This window comes from Chiloscyllium plagiosum, chromosome 9, assembly GCF_004010195.1.
Source record: "Chiloscyllium plagiosum isolate BGI_BamShark_2017 chromosome 9, ASM401019v2, whole genome shotgun sequence".
Lineage (NCBI taxonomy): Eukaryota > Metazoa > Chordata > Chondrichthyes > Orectolobiformes > Hemiscylliidae > Chiloscyllium > Chiloscyllium plagiosum.
The window spans coordinates 22270687-22288550 of record NC_057718.1 but is presented as its reverse complement, the minus strand read 5'-3'; the positions used below and the strand labels follow the sequence as shown (position 1 = coordinate 22288550).

The following is a 17864-nucleotide window of genomic DNA, read 5'->3' as shown; positions in this document are numbered from 1 at the left end:
AATTAAGGGGGGGTAGGTATAGGACAGATGTTAGGGGTAGGTTCTTTACTCAGCGAGTCGTAAGTTCATGGAATGCCCTGCCAGTAGCAGTGGTGGACTCTCCCTCATTATGGGTATTTAAGCGGGCATTGGATAGGCATATGGAGGATAGTGGGCTAGTGTAGGTTAGGTGGGCTTGGATCGGCGCAACATCGAGGGCCGAAGGGCCTGTACTGCGCTGTATTCTTCTATGTTCTATGTTCTATGTTAATGAATACTTTGCTTCAGTATTTATTCACGACTGAGAGGGACCTTAATGTTTCTGAGGACAGCATGAAACAGACTGAAATGCTTGAACAGGTTGATGTTAAGGAGGATGCGCTGAAAAGTTTTAAAAACATGAGGATAGATAAATCCTCTGGGCCAGATAGGATATACCCCAGGTTACTACAGAATGTGAGGGAAGAGATTGCTGCGCCTTTGGCAATGATCTTTGCATCCTCACTGTCCAGTGCCAGATGATTGGAGGGTGGCAAATGTTACTCCCTTGTTCAAGAAAGGGAGTAGGGATAATCCTGGGAACTACAGACTAGTCAGTCTCACATCTGTGGTGGGTAAAGTATTGGAGGATTCTGAGAGACAGGATTTATGCTTACTTGAAAAATCACAATTTGATTAGAGATAGTCAGCATGGCTTTGTGAGGGGTAGATCATGCCTCACAAACCTTATTGAATTCTTTAAGGATGTGCCAAAACACTTTGATGAAGGTAGAGCAGTGCATGTGGTGTGCATGGATTTTAGCAAGGCATTTGATAAGGCTCCCCATGGTAGGATCATTCAGAAAGTAAGGAGGCATGGGATACAGGGATCTCTGGCTGTCTGGATACAGATTTGGCTGGCCTATAGAAGACAGAGGGTGGTGGTAGATGGGAAGTATTCAACTGGAGCTTGGTTACCAGTGGTGTTCCGCAGGAATCTGTTCTGGGACCTCTGCTCTTTGCGATCTTTATAAATGACTTGGATGAGGAAGTGGAAAGATGGGTGAGTAAGTTTACCAATGCCATGAAGGTTGATGAAGTGATAGATAGTGTAGAGGATTGTTGTAGGTTGCAGTGGGACTTTGACAGGATGCAGAACTGGGCTGAGAGTGGCAGATGAAATTCAACCTGGAAAAGTGTGATGTCATTCACTTTGGAAGGTCATATTTAATGTAGAATACAGGGTTAAAGGCAGGATTCTTGGCAGTGTGGATAAACAGGGTTTCCATGTCCAGAGATCCCTCAAAGTTGCCACCCAAGTTTTTAGGGTTGTCAAGAAGGTATATGTTGTGTTGGCTTCCAGTAGCAGGGGGATTGAGCTTAAGAGCCACAAGGTTATGCTGCAGCTCTATAGAGTGCTGGTTAGACTATATTTGGAATATTGTGTTCAGTTCTGGTTGTCTCATTATAGGAAGGATGTGAAAGCTTTATGGATGATGCAGAGGAGAATTACCAGTTTGCTGCCTGGACTGGAGGAAAGGTTGAGGGAGCTGGTATTTTCTCATTGGAGTGAAGAAGGATGAGAGGTGTACAAGATGATGAGAGGCATAGATAGAGTGGATAGCCAGAGAATTTTCTCCAGGATGGAAATGGCTATCACGAGGAGGCATAATTTTAAGGTGATTAGAAGGAGATTTACGGGAGTGTTCAGAGGTAGATTCTTTACACAGAGAGTGGTGGGTGTATGGAATGCACTGCCAACTGTGGTATTACAGTCAGATACATTAGGGACATTTAAGCAACTCTTGGACAGGCACTTGGAATCTAGTACAATGAAGAGAATATAGGTTACTCTGATCTTAGGGTAGGATAAAACGTCAGCACAACATCGAGGGCTGAAGGACCTGTTCTGTGCTGTACTGCTCTCTGTTCTGTGTTCCATGTCATTTGTGATAACCATTCCCACTTCCTGGAGGTGTGTGCCCCCTACCTTGGCAGCTGCTATGACTCCTGCATCTTGGAGCACTTTCATATAACTGGTGTGCTTGAGGGTCCAGTTTACAATGCTAGTCACTCAGGGTTAAGGGCTACCCACTGCATCCATGCCTCATATCACCATTGCATAACGCCCGAGTGACATAGAGAACAAATGTAATGCTGTCATATCTTAATCAAGCCCATAATGGAGCAGAGTACAAGGCATTTGATGATATGATTCTGCTGTTTGGACCAGTCTGGGGCTAATAGAGTGCAGCTTCATCTGGTGAGCTGTGATTTATACAGTTGGAGTCGGCAATGAGGTGATGTGCAGAAAGCTGAGGAATTGGGGGAACAGGAGCAGTCTTCTAAGGGGGAGGATAATGACACTAGAGAGAAGTTTTCCTCCTCTCTCTACTGCGAATCCTCTTACTAGAGAGGAGGAAGCTCTCCTTGTGTGTGTGAGTCACAGCTCAGCTGTGTTCAGCACTACAGGCCAGACAGGACCTGATTGACACTCAGTTCCAGTATATGAAAGTTGAGTGTAGCAGAGTGTAATGTAAAACACTCATTGGTCATGATGCTGAAATCTGGTTTGCGTTATCAGGGCAATTTTCAGTCACTATTGGGTTTTTTGTGTTAACTTTTGATGTAAGAAATTGAACGCTCATACTTGGACTTATCCAATTGCTTGCTTGTTGCCCTACTAGACAATGACCAACTGCCTGTAGACAGTGGACACTGGGTACAGGGCAGAGTTAGGGGGTGGTCAGACAGGATTTAGCTACAGAGAGATAAAGTGTACAGTGTGGTGGTTAAGCAGCGAGGGTGAGAGATTGAGGTTATACATGTCAGAGAGTATCAGCTATGTGCTGTGGATCCTGTTCAAAGTGAACACAAAATTGTATCACGTTGTGATCACTGTCGCCTAGAGGCTCCATTAGCAAGAGAATATTGATTAATCCTGTCTCAAGAAAAAAAATTAAAAGCACTGCTCTAGCATTAATTATTAAATAACAACAGGTTCTTAATATGTGTCTATTACATTTTTAATTCAAGAAATCTTAACAAGTACAGTTGTCTGCATCAGTCATCTTATGCAAGAATGAATTGATTACTTTTAACTTCTCTTCAAAAATATACCAGCCCTTCATTATACTCATCCATCTATTCAGTTTCTAACTGGTCTTGGATTATTATCCCTTCCACAGTAGAACATAATATCCTTGAGCCAACCAAAAACTGATGTGGCAACAATCATTGACTCAAAAAGCTCAGCAATGTCTGATCAGGGTGCAATAACTATCAGAAAGGCTCACCTTAGAGTTCGAGGTAGACTCCAAAAAACAGAGTCGGTTGCCAAATCCTTCTGCAGCAAGACAGAGTTTGAGCTGCTCTTTGTGGAAAGTGGCACTGCACTGCAGCACAACTTCATCATTCTGCAAGAAGAGAAATGAAACATAAGCATCATTTGGAGTTCTCTGTCTAATGAACAGCTTACACTGCAGAGGGCATTCAAAAACATGGAATAATAGCAAATATTGATTTGATGTCAAACACATCCATACATTATTCTCCGGAAATAAGCTGCAAACTATGAAATGCAAAGTTAATTGCAAATCTAGCATATACATTGCATCTTAAACAGAGAAATATTCCTGAAGCAGTTCACAGAAGAGAGAATAAAAATTGAGCAGCCCTGGAAGAGTTAGGAAAGGTGCCTGAAAGTGAAGTCAAGTGGGTGGTATTTAATAAATAATTAATACCAAAATGGCTAGTGTTCAGTATTTTGGAAGGAAGAAAGGAGATATTGAAACAGAGGTACTTACAGTCAGACAGAGTTCCAAAAATGAAGTTGAAAGGGTGTAAGAATTCCTATCAACAACAAACAACTTACATTTATGTGGTACCTTTACACAAAAAACCTCAAAACTAGGAGAGGATGATAGAAGAGAAATGATAGCTGCTGATGCTGAACATTAGCCAGGATAGATAAATAAAAATTTGGTTCAGAAGATGAACTTAGAGACCAATAGTAAAAGGGGGAGGTGGAGGAGTTTAGACAGGTGCTTTCTCTAGACAGTAGAGGCAGGTAGCTTAAGATTATGTCATCAGTGGTAGTGCAAAAGGCAAAGGGATGTAATGAAGGACAAAGCCTGAAGTCCAAAGGGTGGTCAGGAGTGTGAGTAAGGCTGGTGAAGAGATGTTAATGGGAAGGTTGGAGAGAGTGAGATGGATAGACTGAAACTAAGGAAGATTTTAAAAATGGAGATGAGGTTTTAAGATTTAATGCATTGGAATGAATGCATTAATACACAACTGTTCAACAGATGCATGACATAGGTCAGAAGGTACAGGAGTGTTGAAAAAGTAGTCTTTAACAGGGCAGGATACAGACATCTAAATCTTGAATAAACTTAAGTTTATACAGGGTGAAGAATGAATATAAACAAGGGGAAGATGTAACAAATTAAGCTTCCAAAAACCTGGCTAAGTGTTTTGATAACAGTGGGTAAGGGGTCAGGCACAGAAAAAGTGAACTATAATATGCAGACTGAAGCACTTGGCCTTGATAATGAATAGAGTGTCAGATTGAAATTAAATAGGATGCCTCGGTTTTACGCAGATTGCCTTTTAAATGAACACAGATGGAAACATGAACAATATCAAAGGAACAAGCTTTTTGATGGACACCAAAAATGATGGCTTCAGTCCTACCAATGCAGCTGATGAGTAAATCTTGGCTCACGCATAATGAGAAAAATAAGCAGGCAGTCTGACAAAGCAGATTGGGATTGAAGGAAATAGTCACGAGTAAGATTTGGGTATAACACTCGTTTTGAGGTGGATTGCAGGACAGTAACTTGTTGGGATGGAAATTCATGGGATTAAGTGGAAAACCATCAGTACAGCCTACACAATAGTACTCTGCACTGACTTCAATAGGAAGTAAAATCAGACTGGATTCCAAATATAATGTTAAACACAACTTTATCAGGCTCTCAATAAGTGGCTTATGTAAAAACTGACCCACATCTGTGAGTGATGTCATTGAGTCATAACATGTGAAAGTGCAAGAAATGGGAATGAGAAATAGACTCTTGGGGACCCTGAATGCACAGGTAGCTGTAATGTCAGAGGACTGAAGGATAGAACAGGATGGAGTGTGAGAAAAGTGCAAGATTCTTGAGCTGAGGCCAAACATTTTTCACAGGCTATGCTTGAATCTGTAAATTCAGTGGAGTGTATTGAACTCCATCAAGTTATACTTAATTAATTTTTTAAAGATATGAAGTTTTGTAGAAAATATCAAGAGTAAAAATGTATGGTTTTTAAATAAAAATGAAGCTGTGCGTCATTATCAACTTTTGACCCAGTTTTTGTCCTGATTGTACATTTGAAATTCAGAGTATTTTCATCAGGGCAATATTTCTACTAACATACACATAGTGACAAGTACATAGAAATAAATGTAACACTTGCACATGCAGACACAGAAATACAGTACAAAGAAATGTTTATGACTTAGATGCACTCAAAATTGATTTGGTAAGTTCAGGGTTTTGAGATATTTTCAGTGTTGTGTGGGTATAGAATTTTTGTATGAGAGTCTGAGATACACCTATCACACTTCAGCCTTCATGCTTATGTATAAAACATGAGTAAATCACAGTCAGATTGCCTTACTGCATAAACAGGAGTTGTACCACATTTTCAGATCTTGATGATAACCAGCTTTTCTTCCAGCAGATGAGCCAAGCAATTGAAAATTCAAATAAATATCCAATGACCATATTAATTAGGTTCTAAATGGCATTGGCATATGGCCAAGTAGTGCACTGATCCATAGGGAGTACCAGAGCACTGACTTTAAAGGAACAGAATGATTCAGTAATCATAATAATGTGACAGTCACAGATAAGTGTACAGTAAACCTGGGATTTCCATGAAAGTGGTGACACAGAGCTACTGACTAGAGAGTCAGGGACAACCCTGTCTTTCGCTAGCCATGGAAGCCATGATGCTGAGCAGCTAATCAACTGCTTGTAGTCACAGTTTCCACCCCTGTGAGGTAGTATGCCCCACCTCCAAATCAAAGGCCAAGCAACTCCTCAGTTCCGACAGCAACACCAGGCGCAGTGGCCGTTGTACAAATGCAATGTAATTTTCTTTCTTTCAAATTGTTAATGAGCAATTTCAAAGGAGATCACCATCAATTTGTCAAGTTTCACAGTTTTGAGTCTTAATGCCAGGCATGAGGAAATTCTCATCTTCAACTCTAATGTTTCAATCCAATTCCAACAAATGTTACAATTATCCTCTCTCTGTGACTGATAGTTCCAGTGTTACTCTAAAATACAAACTGCAAAGGGGCACCAAACAACCCCACCACCCGGTGACCACTTCAACTCCCCCTCCCACTCTGCCAAGGACATGCAAGTCCTGGGCACCCACCACTGCTAAATCCAACACACCCGACGCCTGGAGGAAGGATGCCTCATTTTCCGCCTTGGGACCCTCCAACCACACGGGATCAATGTCGATTTCACCAGTTTTCTCATCTCCCCTCCTCCCACCTCATTCCAGATCCAACCCTTCAACTCGGCACAGCCCTCTTGAACTGTCTTAGTTGTCCCTCTTCCTTCCCACCTATCTGCTCCGCCCTCCCCACCAACCAATCACAATTACCCTCCACCTGCATCCACCTATCGCCTTCCCAGCTACCTTCTCCCAAACCCCAACCCCACCCCCACCCCAACCTCCTATTTATCTCTCAGCCCCCGTACCTCCCCACATTCCTGAATCGCTTATGCCCAAAATGTCGATTCTCCTGCTCCTCAGATGCTCCCTGACCTGCTGTGCTATTCCAGTGCCACACTTTTGGACTGCAAAGAGGCATACGAGTACAGTCCTAAATAACACGAATTAAAAACATCAGTCTTAGCAGTTGTAATAGTACTGCTTATGGCACTCTGCTTCTGTGGATGGCTCACTTGGCTCCCCAATTCAATTTCAATTTTTTTTCACTTTCAGAGGTCCAGAGGGTGGTGCGTACATGAAATGAACTGCCAGAGGAAGTGGTGGAGGCTGGTACAATTGCCGCATTTGAAAGGCAACTGGATGGGTGTATGAATAGGAAGGGTTTAGAGTGATATGGGCCAAGTGCTGACAATTGGGACTAGGTTATGTTAGTTGGACCGAAGGGTCTGTTTCCATGCTGTACTTCTCTATGACTTCTGTATCAGATCCATTTCTTTGCCAGTCAATTATCTGTTGTCTCTTTCCAACATTTATTTAATCAGCATTGTCTTAAGCCAACAGGCATTTCTGCTCTCCCATTCTTCCAAAATAGAATTAATTCATTTAAACTGTTGTTGTTCTGTGCTTCATTATAGACTTGCACTAGTTCAGGAATATGATTTTCACAAATTATTGAATGACAAGAATACACAGCACCACAACAACGGAGATTACCATTGACCAGAAATGGAACTGCACTTGTCATATAAATACTCTGGCTACAAGAGCAGTTAAGAGGCTAGGAATCCTGCAATGAGTAAGTCACCTTTTGACCTCCTTCCTCCCTCCACCCAAAGCCTGTCCACCATTTACAAGAAACAAATCTGTAGAATGATGGAATACTCCCCTCTTGCCCGGATGAGTGCACTTCAACACCACTCAAGAAGCTTTGACACCATCCAAGACAAAGCAGGTCACTTGTTTGGCACCTCATCCATAAATATCTATGCCCTCCACCACCAACACTTAGTAGCAGTACTATGTGTCATCTACAAGATGTATTATGCGAATTCACCAAGACTGCTTAGACAAAATCTACCAAATCCATGATTACTTTTCGCAGATTCAAGGGATCACCTCGACCTACAAGTTCCCCTCCAAGCCACTCATCATCCTGACATGGAAATGTATTGCCGTTACTTCACTGTTACTGGGTCAAAATTCTGGATCTTCCTTCATGACATTGTGGTTGCACCAGCAGCTTATGGACTGCAGCAGCTGAAGAAAGCAGCTCACTACCACCTTCGCAAGACACTAGGGATAGGTAATAAATGCTGGCCCACCTAGCAATGTGTACATCCAATGAATGGGTAGAAAAAAATCTGAAAAAAAAAAGTGGTTAAAGTGTATTCTATTCTGAAGATTTTAAATATTACAGGAAATGATGGTAAGTTGAATAAACAAAGGGAAGTAATAATTGATTAAAATAATTAAGTAGACAATTAAAACACATTAAATGAGGTGATGTGTCATGATTACAGAATGTGGGTAATGCTGGAGGCTAGTGTGATCCAGGATAAACAGATATGCAAAAAGTATTTGCACCTTGAGCAGCTTGTGCTCCGAATCATTGAGTTGGAGGCTGAATGACAGACATCACAACACATCAGCAAGAGGGACTCATTGTTCCAGGAGGCAATCACACTCCTTAGGATAGGTTCTTCTGATTTGGTCTTCGGTCAGGAAATTCAGACATGATAGTAAGTGCAGTAGTTGAAGGGAAACAGAGGGCTGGAGTGGAAGGGCCACAGTCTTTGCAACTGTCTAACAGATTTGAAGTTCTTTTAGCTTGTCTGGATGAAAGTAAGGGCTGCATGGTGGATGAGCTAACTGAGCATAGCATTGTGGTACAGGGAGCCTTTCAAGTGGTGGAAGCAAAAAGGAATGTAGTGGTAGTAGAGACAATATAGTGAGGCAGGTTGACACTATTCTCTTCAGCAATGAGTGAGAGTTTAGATTGTTGTGTTGTTAAACCAGTGCCAGTGTTTGGGGCATTTAGCCATAGCTAAAGATAGACTGACAGTGAGAGACATAGGATCCAAGCAATATGGCCAATGTAGAAACCAACATAGATAGAATTCTAGTGGAAACTCTGCAGAAATTGCCCTTCTCTATTTGGTCTACATCAAATCAAAATGTTTGAAAAGACAGAATTTCCATTGGTGTGATATATATCTTGGAAGGCTTTCAGATATAAATTTGTCAAATCACTCCTGAGACAACCCCAGCAGGTTGTTAAATACTTGACTGGTGTCTGCTGATCATCACCTTCATAATGTGTTGAGTAATATGGAGAGGTCATGCTTCCCTTTCTGGCCTGACAGTAATTTTTGAAAGTTCCAAAGGATCAGCAACAGAAGTAACAACCAGTCAGAGAAATTGATTCAACGATAATAATGATCAACCACCTATGGTTTACTGAATCTCACAAAACCTGAATGTGCCTGCTCACATTTTTAGAAGAGTTAAATCATTTGATGCAGAATGTGGAGGAGTTTAAAGGGAACTCTTACAGCACTGGACATTGCCTTGACCTATCTCAAACAAAGAAAGGACAGTGAAGAGAGCTGCTAAATAAGGGCCAAGTAATTTCCCACAAGAAGTAGAAATCAGGCAGTGAGCTAGCACAGTTTCTCTTTCTGTATCAGAGTGGCAAAATCAAAATGCCATTATTTTCCAGGGATGGTGCTGTTATTGTCAGAAAAGAGACAAGACAAAGATGCAAACTTAAAAAAAACATCAATTGCTTGGAGGTAGCAGGATTCTGACAAAAAAGTCTCCCTCAGAAATCTGAACTAAAAGGAAAGAAAATGGTCATTTATCTCAATATATTTGTGCTATCGTGCTGTACACAGGCTGGTTGCCATCTTGACTTATAATGATATTGAACTTCAAAGTAATGCACAGTGCCAAAGTTTTTCAGATATTTCTGACAAATGAGATGTTATATAAGCACAACAACCACTGACATTTATGTGCTGCTTCTCACATTGACAATCATTTCAAAGCACTTCACAGAGGAATAAACCATTAAGCCAATGATGAGCCAAATGAGGAATATTTGGATAGGTCACAAAAACTATTCAACGCACAAGAGGCATGAGTCAGAGGAAAGGAGACGCTTGGGTGTAGGGATGGTGGAGGAGGTTATTGAGATAGTTATCATACAATAGATAAAGTATGATGTGAAACCATAAATCAGTGGAACAACAAAGATGAGAATTTTATGTAGAGAACTGGGATCCAACTGGAGCTTTGCCCAAGTTGAATGAAGAGGGCAGTGAGGAGATCTCGAAAAATTGGGGTCAATTTACCATGAAGAATGTTAGTAAAAAATTGGTGATAGCAAATCCACAGCCTAACATCTACATTCTACTGATTGACTTCAGGGAAGGCAGTGTCACAGTGATAATGCCATCAGACTAGAAGTAATCCACAGACTCAGACTAATGCCCCGGAAACATGGGTTCAATCCCAACATGGCAGCTGGTAAAACTTAAGGTCAATTTATAAATCTGAGATATAAATCTAGTCTTAGTAATTATGACTAAAAGCCCCATTTGTTAGGGAACCTATCATCTGACTCCAATTGCACAGCATTGCATTGATTCTTACCTGACCTCTGAAATGGACCAACCCACCATTCAGTCATGCACAGTGAGTAAACATCAAAAAAACTACATTTGAGAGTTTAAAAACACATTTGGACTAATGAGGGAGAGTTTCTTCTCCCTCTATGGTAGACATAGGAGCTGGAATTAAAAGGAGAAAGCAGAATATGGCTGGTTTGGAGTACTAGGAAGTGCTTCAAGATCAAATTTGTCAATAAACACAATTATAAATCTTTCTCTTCAGGAGAAAAAAAGTACTACTTGAATATTTATAATCGTGATGAAAAACAATTTATTTTGTCAAATCCTGATTGTATTTGCAGTTTCTCGGCAATACTGTGGTTCAGAACTTTTGCTTCTGTACTAGGTACAATCAGTGCTCCTATGAAACAGTGCTGAACACTTACTTTAGAACAGATCTATTGTGAAATACATAATTCACAACCATTATCGTAAAGAAATTTGGAAGCACTTTAGTAAATTATGGATCTTAAGGAATTCGAGAGCGTTTCCTAAAAATAAGATAAGATCTGCCTTTGATGAAGCAGCAGCCTATACAGAAGTTCCCCCCAATATTGCACAATGAAACAGACTTAAGAATGCAGCCAATTGACAATTCTTGACTGACCCCATTTGTAGCCAATGTGGCACAGTAACATTAGGAATTGGAGCTGGGATTTCAAGCTGCCCACCCACGACAAGTTTTAGAGACAATCAAGTGTCTTTACCAGGGAATGAGCAGTGGGGATGTTGAGGCATGCAGAATTCGTGTCTGAATTACTGTTCAGAATTCCTGCACATTCAGAAAGTTCACAGAACAGGGTGGTGCAATTTACTGCCTGCTGAACTGGTTAGATGGTGACTCCTGAGCCTGCCTTTGGAAACCTGGTTCAACTTTGGGCAGGTTGAGGAGCTGCTCGCAACCGTGGAAATATTATTTCCTCATGAGTCATTGATAATGAGGGAAAAGACATTTCCCCAGTCAGAGTCCAATCATAAAGGCTAGGTCTCACATAATTGATTATCATATTTCCTATCATACAAAAGTATTGTATGCACAGGTCACACTATAATATATGGTAGGTTTTACTGATGCTTGGTCTTTTTTTCATCTTCATTTGATTTAACACTCACTCTTAAATATGGTTTGTGTGATTGGCAAGTCAGATAAAAGCAATGTTTCTTATTAAAATCTGTACACTATTAGCAGTGCCAGGTTAATGGAAGGTGTGGAATGGTAACATGATCGATGTGTCAGGAAATTTATGTTCCGAGTTAACTATAATAACACAAGAATAGATTGAGATTTTGCTACATTATCGCTGCAGCCATCACTTTCAAACACAAAGAGCAGGATAGTCCGAATCCAAGAGTAATGATATTCGCAAACTTCTGCACATGTTGAGTTTCTTTTTTAATCACTGCAATTTCAAAGATTATATTATCATCATTGAATGTTGCCACCTTAGACATGATTTACTGTGGCAAATGAAAAAATTGAGACATTGTGCAGTAAATGAAAAACAAGTGCCTCAGTGCCTTGATTGAAATGGGGACATTGAAGAGATACTCTGGGCAAGAGTAATGGACTTAAATTAAACAGTGGCAGTAGAGTCACATAACACAGGTTAAAAATAATGTAATACCAATAAAAAATGGATGGATCTTATAAGGGCCTGAATGATATGGAGTATGGTAAAAAATGTAACAGAATCATATGAGAAGTCTCGCTTGGCATACCTCAATGTCGAGAGCAACTTGATACATCTTTTTAGCAAGTTCCAGCAGTGAGGCAAGATTCTCACTATGACTTAGTGAGTTGCCTATTAGGGAGATTGTTGCTTGCTAATTACCTTAGCAATTACACAGCATGAAAACTTTCAGCATGGAAATTAGAGAAGGTACATGGAGTCAGCTCACCACTAGCTGTAAAGGCCCCTCCATGTTCCTCACCACTCAACAGTATCTCACGGCACAATCAGTGGGCAGCAGTCGCACATGCCCCTCCTCCATGCACATTAGTGTTTGATAATTACAACTCCTCAGGATCCCCATGGCTTCCCTCCAATCCAGTTGCAGGACATTTAGGTAACACAGACCAGCATTGCTTGGTGCACTAGCTACTAGCTTTGAAAGGCTGCTGCAAGGCCACAGCACCAACTCATGGTTTAGAACTGGCTGTATTTCAGGGATGCTCACTTGCTCATTTAGTGTTCAGTCACATAGCACCTACCTGCATGCTCACAGTAGCCATTTCACAAAGTTTTAGGAGAGTAATCCTCCCTGGAGGCACCTGTCAGTCACAGAGTCAAAGTCATAGTGATGTACAACATGGAAACAGACCCTTCAGTCCAATTCGTCCATGCCAACCAGATATCCCAATGTAATCTAGTCCCATTTGCCAGCATTTGCCCATGTCCCTCTAAATCCTTCCTATTCATATACCCATCCAAATGCCTTTTAAATGTTGTAATTGTACCAAACTCCACCACTTCCTCTGGCAGGTCATTCCATACACGTACCACCCTTTGCATGAAAAAGTTGCCCCATAGGTCCCTTTATATGTTTCCCTTCTCACCTTAAACCTATGACCTCTAGTTTTGGCCTCCCCACTCTAGGGAAAAATCCTTGTTTACTTATCCTATCCATGCCCCTCATAATTTTACAAACCTCTATAAGGTCACCCCCCAGCCTCTGACGCTCCAGAGAAAAAAACCCTCTCTTTACTCTCTCCTTATATCTCAAACCCTCCAACCCTGGCAAAATTCTTGTAAATCTTTTCTGAACCCTTTCAAGTTTCACAACGTTCTTCCTATAGCAGGAAAACCAGAATTGCACGCAGAATTGCAGATAAAGGCCTAAACCAATGTCCTGTACAGCCACAACATGACATTCCAACTCCTATACTCAATGCATTGACCAATAAAGACAAGCAAACCAAATGCCTTCTTCACTATCCCATCTACCTGCGATTCCACTTTCAAGGAACTATGAACCTGCACTTAAAAGTCTCTGTTTGGCAACACTACCCAGAACCTTAAAATGAGGTGTTTAAGTCCTGCCCTGATTTACCCAAAATGTAGCACCTCACATTCATCTACATTAAACCCCATCTGCCACTCTTCAGCCCATTGGCCGATCTGATCAAGATCCTGTTGTACTCTGATGTAACCTTCACTGTCCAAAACAGCAGAATTTTAATATTGATCAGTATCAGGTAATCCAGCATTGATCAGAATTCTCATTCTCTTTTCAACCTTTGTTTATTTTAGCTGTTGGTTGGAGAAGACAAATCCATGGTCTTTTTTCCTTGAACACACATCAAGTATTTGGATTACCTCATATCCTGAATGAAACTACATTACAGCAAAGATTTTGTGGTTGGGCACCCTACTGACTGAAGTAAGAATATACATTGAAAAACAACTACAACAAACTGGATTTATACAACCCTTTAATGCAGTAAATAAATGACAAAGTGCTTTATTGGATCTGTTAAAACAGGTGGCCAAAAGCTTGGTCAAAGAGATAGCGTTAAAGGAATGTCTTAAAGGAGGAAAGAGAGGTATAAGACGACTCAACATTGGTGGTGGAGGAGTGAATGTTTGAGGGTGTGATGTGACTCAAACAGACTGCTTTGTTATGGTGCCAAGTGCTGTTGGAGTTGCACTCATCAGGCAAGTGGACAGTATTCTATCACACTCCTGACTTGTGCCTTGTAGATTTTGGAGAGGCTTTGGGGAATCGAGTGGTGAGTTATTTGCAACAAAGCTTCCTGCCTCTGACTTGCTTTTGTAACCACTGCATGTATATGACTAGTCTTGTCCAGGTTCTGATCAATGGTAACTCCAAGTTGTTGATATTATGGGATTTAGCAATGGTAATTCCATTGGGGTCAAGGGGTGATGGTTAGAATCTCTGTTGTTGGAGATAATTTTTGCATGGCACTTGTGTAGCATGCGAATGTTACTTGCCACTTATCAGCCCACACCTGACTGTTGTCCAGGTCTTATTACAAATTGTTTCAGTAACTTATGAACTGCAGGTGGTAGCAAATATTATGCAATCATAAATCAAATCCTCACCTCTGACCTTATGATAGACAGAAGCTCATCGGTGAAGCAGCTGAAGATGGATTGCACCTAAGATACTATCTATTTTAATTCACTAATACTCAAGATGCAAAAATGAATAAAGCTTACTGCATTATCCAGTAATGCAGATAATTCAAATCAATGACTCAGTCCTTTCTATAATCAATACACTGCCTCCACCCCCACCAACTGCTCTACGTCTGCTCAACAAAAGATCGCCCACATTGTGACTTCAAATAATAACTACATTTTTTCCCTACCACTCAGAGAATAAACAGTAACCTTCACATCCATAAGAATTGATATTTTACATTGAAAGTACTCTTGCACAGTATTCCACTGAGTGATAGCAGACTGCCGCAACATTGTAATAGCTTCTTTTTGATCTGTATGTGCCCTTGACTCATAATGCAGTATTGTTTCAACGATGCTGGCAGTTGCCCAAGGGGTAGGTGAGTAAGTGAGCTTACAAATGCACTGACAATCCAGAGATGAAAGTCAACAGGCACCAGAAAAGTACCAGCATGTTGTATTGCCCACATTCAAAAGTGGGTGGTGGAACAGACATGGGTGAAATTGAGTCACTCCAATTCCCTAATGCAGCTGATTATCAGGAGTAAACATAGAGATTATCTGGACAACAGCCCAGTGAATGACAGTCAGTTTGGCTTTAGAAAGGGAAAACACTGCTTGATATTCATTTTATATTTGTCAGAGTAAGTGGCAGGCCAAATTAGACTGTATGGTACTATGCAGCTAAGGTTTCCAAAGCCATTTCAGAAATTTAAACACAGAAGTTGGAAACAATGGGATTTCAGGACAATACTTAGTGTTGATAAACAGATGGGAGATGAAGTTTTAAAAGATGTCAGGAACTTGAGAAAGAGCTGAGTGGAGTGCAATGTAGAGACTTCTGCTATTTCTAACTTACATCAATTCCAGAAACCCAATGCAATTTGCTCAGATTTGCAGATTCCAAATTTGGTGAGGTACTGGAACCAAAGGAGACAGCTGAGAACATTCAAAATGACGTAGATAAAATTAGAGGAAATGGCTAGACCAAGGCAGATCTGTTTTCGTGCTAACAAATATAAACTGCAGATTGTGGGAAGGCATAATGGATGGCATTCCTTGGATGGCTTTTAAAGCACAGACCCATGGCAGATTGGTAGGTGCGGTGGGCTCTTAGTTGGGCAGGACAGCATCAAGTTGGGATACCGCCTCCTCCCTAACCATCCCCTGATTAGCCCAAGGAAGATATCTGACTCAGAGTCCTTGATCACAGGAAAAGCCTCTTAGGCTAGCCACTTAGGCATTTCATCCAACAGGCCGTGCCTGATGGAGATGACGTGAAGCTTTCAGCTGGTTTCCAACCAGCAAGCAAGCCTCCCATTACCGAGATTAAATTATAGTTGGTGAATGGTGTGGAAATGGCTAAGAGCACAACTGAGAGAAACCACGAGGCCTGTGAAGACTGGACAATCAATGCAGTCAAAAAATACAGAATAGAATACAATAAAACCAACAGACTGTCAAACATATATACCTAGAATAGTAGAATAGAAACGAAAAGGAACTGGCATCAAATGACACATGGCCTTTAATATTGTGTCCAGTTCAGGTTGCTGAGAAACAAGAGAGATAGCCAAGCCTTGCAGGAAGTCCCAAGATAAGCCAAAATAAAGTTGATACCTAATATCAGGAATCTGAGTAATGATAAAAACCTGGACCTCACTGGACCTCTCACCCTGTGAAGTATCTATATGTGTGTAGGTCTTCAAATGGATACAAAAGATCATAAAAGGTATGGTAAAGGCTAATCAAGAATAAAGGGACACTGTCGAATTAATTAAAGGCGACCAATACAGAAAGCATCAGCCTGGATTCAATGGAAGTCTGTCACATCTGAATCGGAAGGTTGTAACTTCGAGCTCCACTCCAGAGATTGGAGTACCAGGCTGACAATTCAGTACAATATGTGTCTATGATGGCTTTAGCGCTAAGGGGCATAACATGGGAAGTGCTGCTAGGGAGGACATAAAGGCAGTGCTGGTAAAGGGGCTTGTTCTGTCCATGATGTTCTGACTGCTCTGTCAATATCACATATGTTAAAGTGATGTTGAATCTATCACAGCAAGTGGATTTATAACACCCCAGGGTCACTAGATGAAGCATGATAGTTCTTCTGACAACCTGTAAAACAACTAGACTTCAAGCAACATCACAAAGTAGATTATGTTGCCATTTATCACATTGTTGTTTGTGTCACCTGATATGACTAGCCATCATTTTTTCTCTGCAATACAACTGACTACATTTAAAACTGTTTTATTCGCTATGAAGTGGTGGAGACATTCTGAGAATGTGAAAGTTATTATACAGATGCAAGCTAACTTGTGAATGTGTTTGTTCAAACATTTATATTTACATTTGGAATGAGTCATGAAAGTGAACATCTTGGGATTATTAATGTGGCATCTAATTGTTAGAGTGTATGAAGGAAGTTAAATGTAGTGGCTGTTTTTTTTTAATGAATGAGAGTTTTTTTTGTAATTATTGAATTCATCAATAGACATTTAAGAACTTTATTTAATCTCAGTATGTGTCCTCGGGTCTGCAGACAGTGGATACTGGTTGAGTTGTCATGGAGGGTGGAAGGGTAAAGGGTGGTGGCTGGACAGCACTGGTTAGCATGAGTTGGTACTATGCTGGAATGGAGCTCTAAAAAGGGTATGAGGTAAGTAGAGGCAAAGAGATTAGCACAGAGGATATGAGAATCCATGGGGACGGGGGAGGGGAGGCATAGATTGAGAAGAGTGGGGCATGAGGAGCATGTGATGGATGAGAATTGGAAAACTACTTGTTGTATTATTTTTTTCTTCACAGTTGCAGCCTGCTGCTAGAGAACCAAGATGGACATTTCAAACAACAAGAGCAAGCAGACCCGGGGGGAGGGTGAGAGAGGGAGGAGGCAGTCCCAGAGGGAGGGTGAGAGAGGGAGCAAGCAGACCCGTGGGGAGGGTGAGAGAGGGAGGAGGCAGTCCCAGAGGGAGGGTGAGAGAGGGAGCAGGCAGTCCCAGGGGAGGGTGAGAGAGAGAGCAGACAGTCTCAGGGGAGGAGGAGAGAGGGAGCGGGCAGTCTCAGAGGAAGGGTGAGAGGAGCAGGCAGTCTCAGGGGAGGGTGAGAGAGGGAGCAGGCAGTTCCAGGGGAGGGTGAGAGAGGGAGCAGGCAGTCCCAGGGGAGGGTGAGAGAGAGAGCAGACAGTCTCAGGGGAGGAGGAGAGAGGGAGCGGGCAGTCTCAGAGGAAGGGTGAGAGGAGCAGGCAGTTCCAGGGGAGGGTGAGAGAGGGAGCAGGTCATCAGAGGCAGCGGTGGGGACATGGTGGAACCGATGTGAGGCATGCGAGCCCAGCATGGCCAGGCAT

The 17864-nt window shown here is 41.5% G+C and overlaps 1 protein-coding gene across 1 annotated transcript in view; it reads right to left on the bottom strand.

Moving 5' to 3' along the window:
• ryr2a (ryanodine receptor 2a (cardiac)) overlaps positions 1-17864 on the bottom strand; it is a 749067-nt gene that overhangs the window by 523973 nt on the left and 207230 nt on the right. The window contains exon 2 of the mRNA XM_043695572.1: positions 3255-3374. Within this exon, the coding sequence (XP_043551507.1) occupies positions 3255-3374 (120 nt within the window). The remainder of the gene's footprint in view (positions 1-3254; positions 3375-17864) is intronic.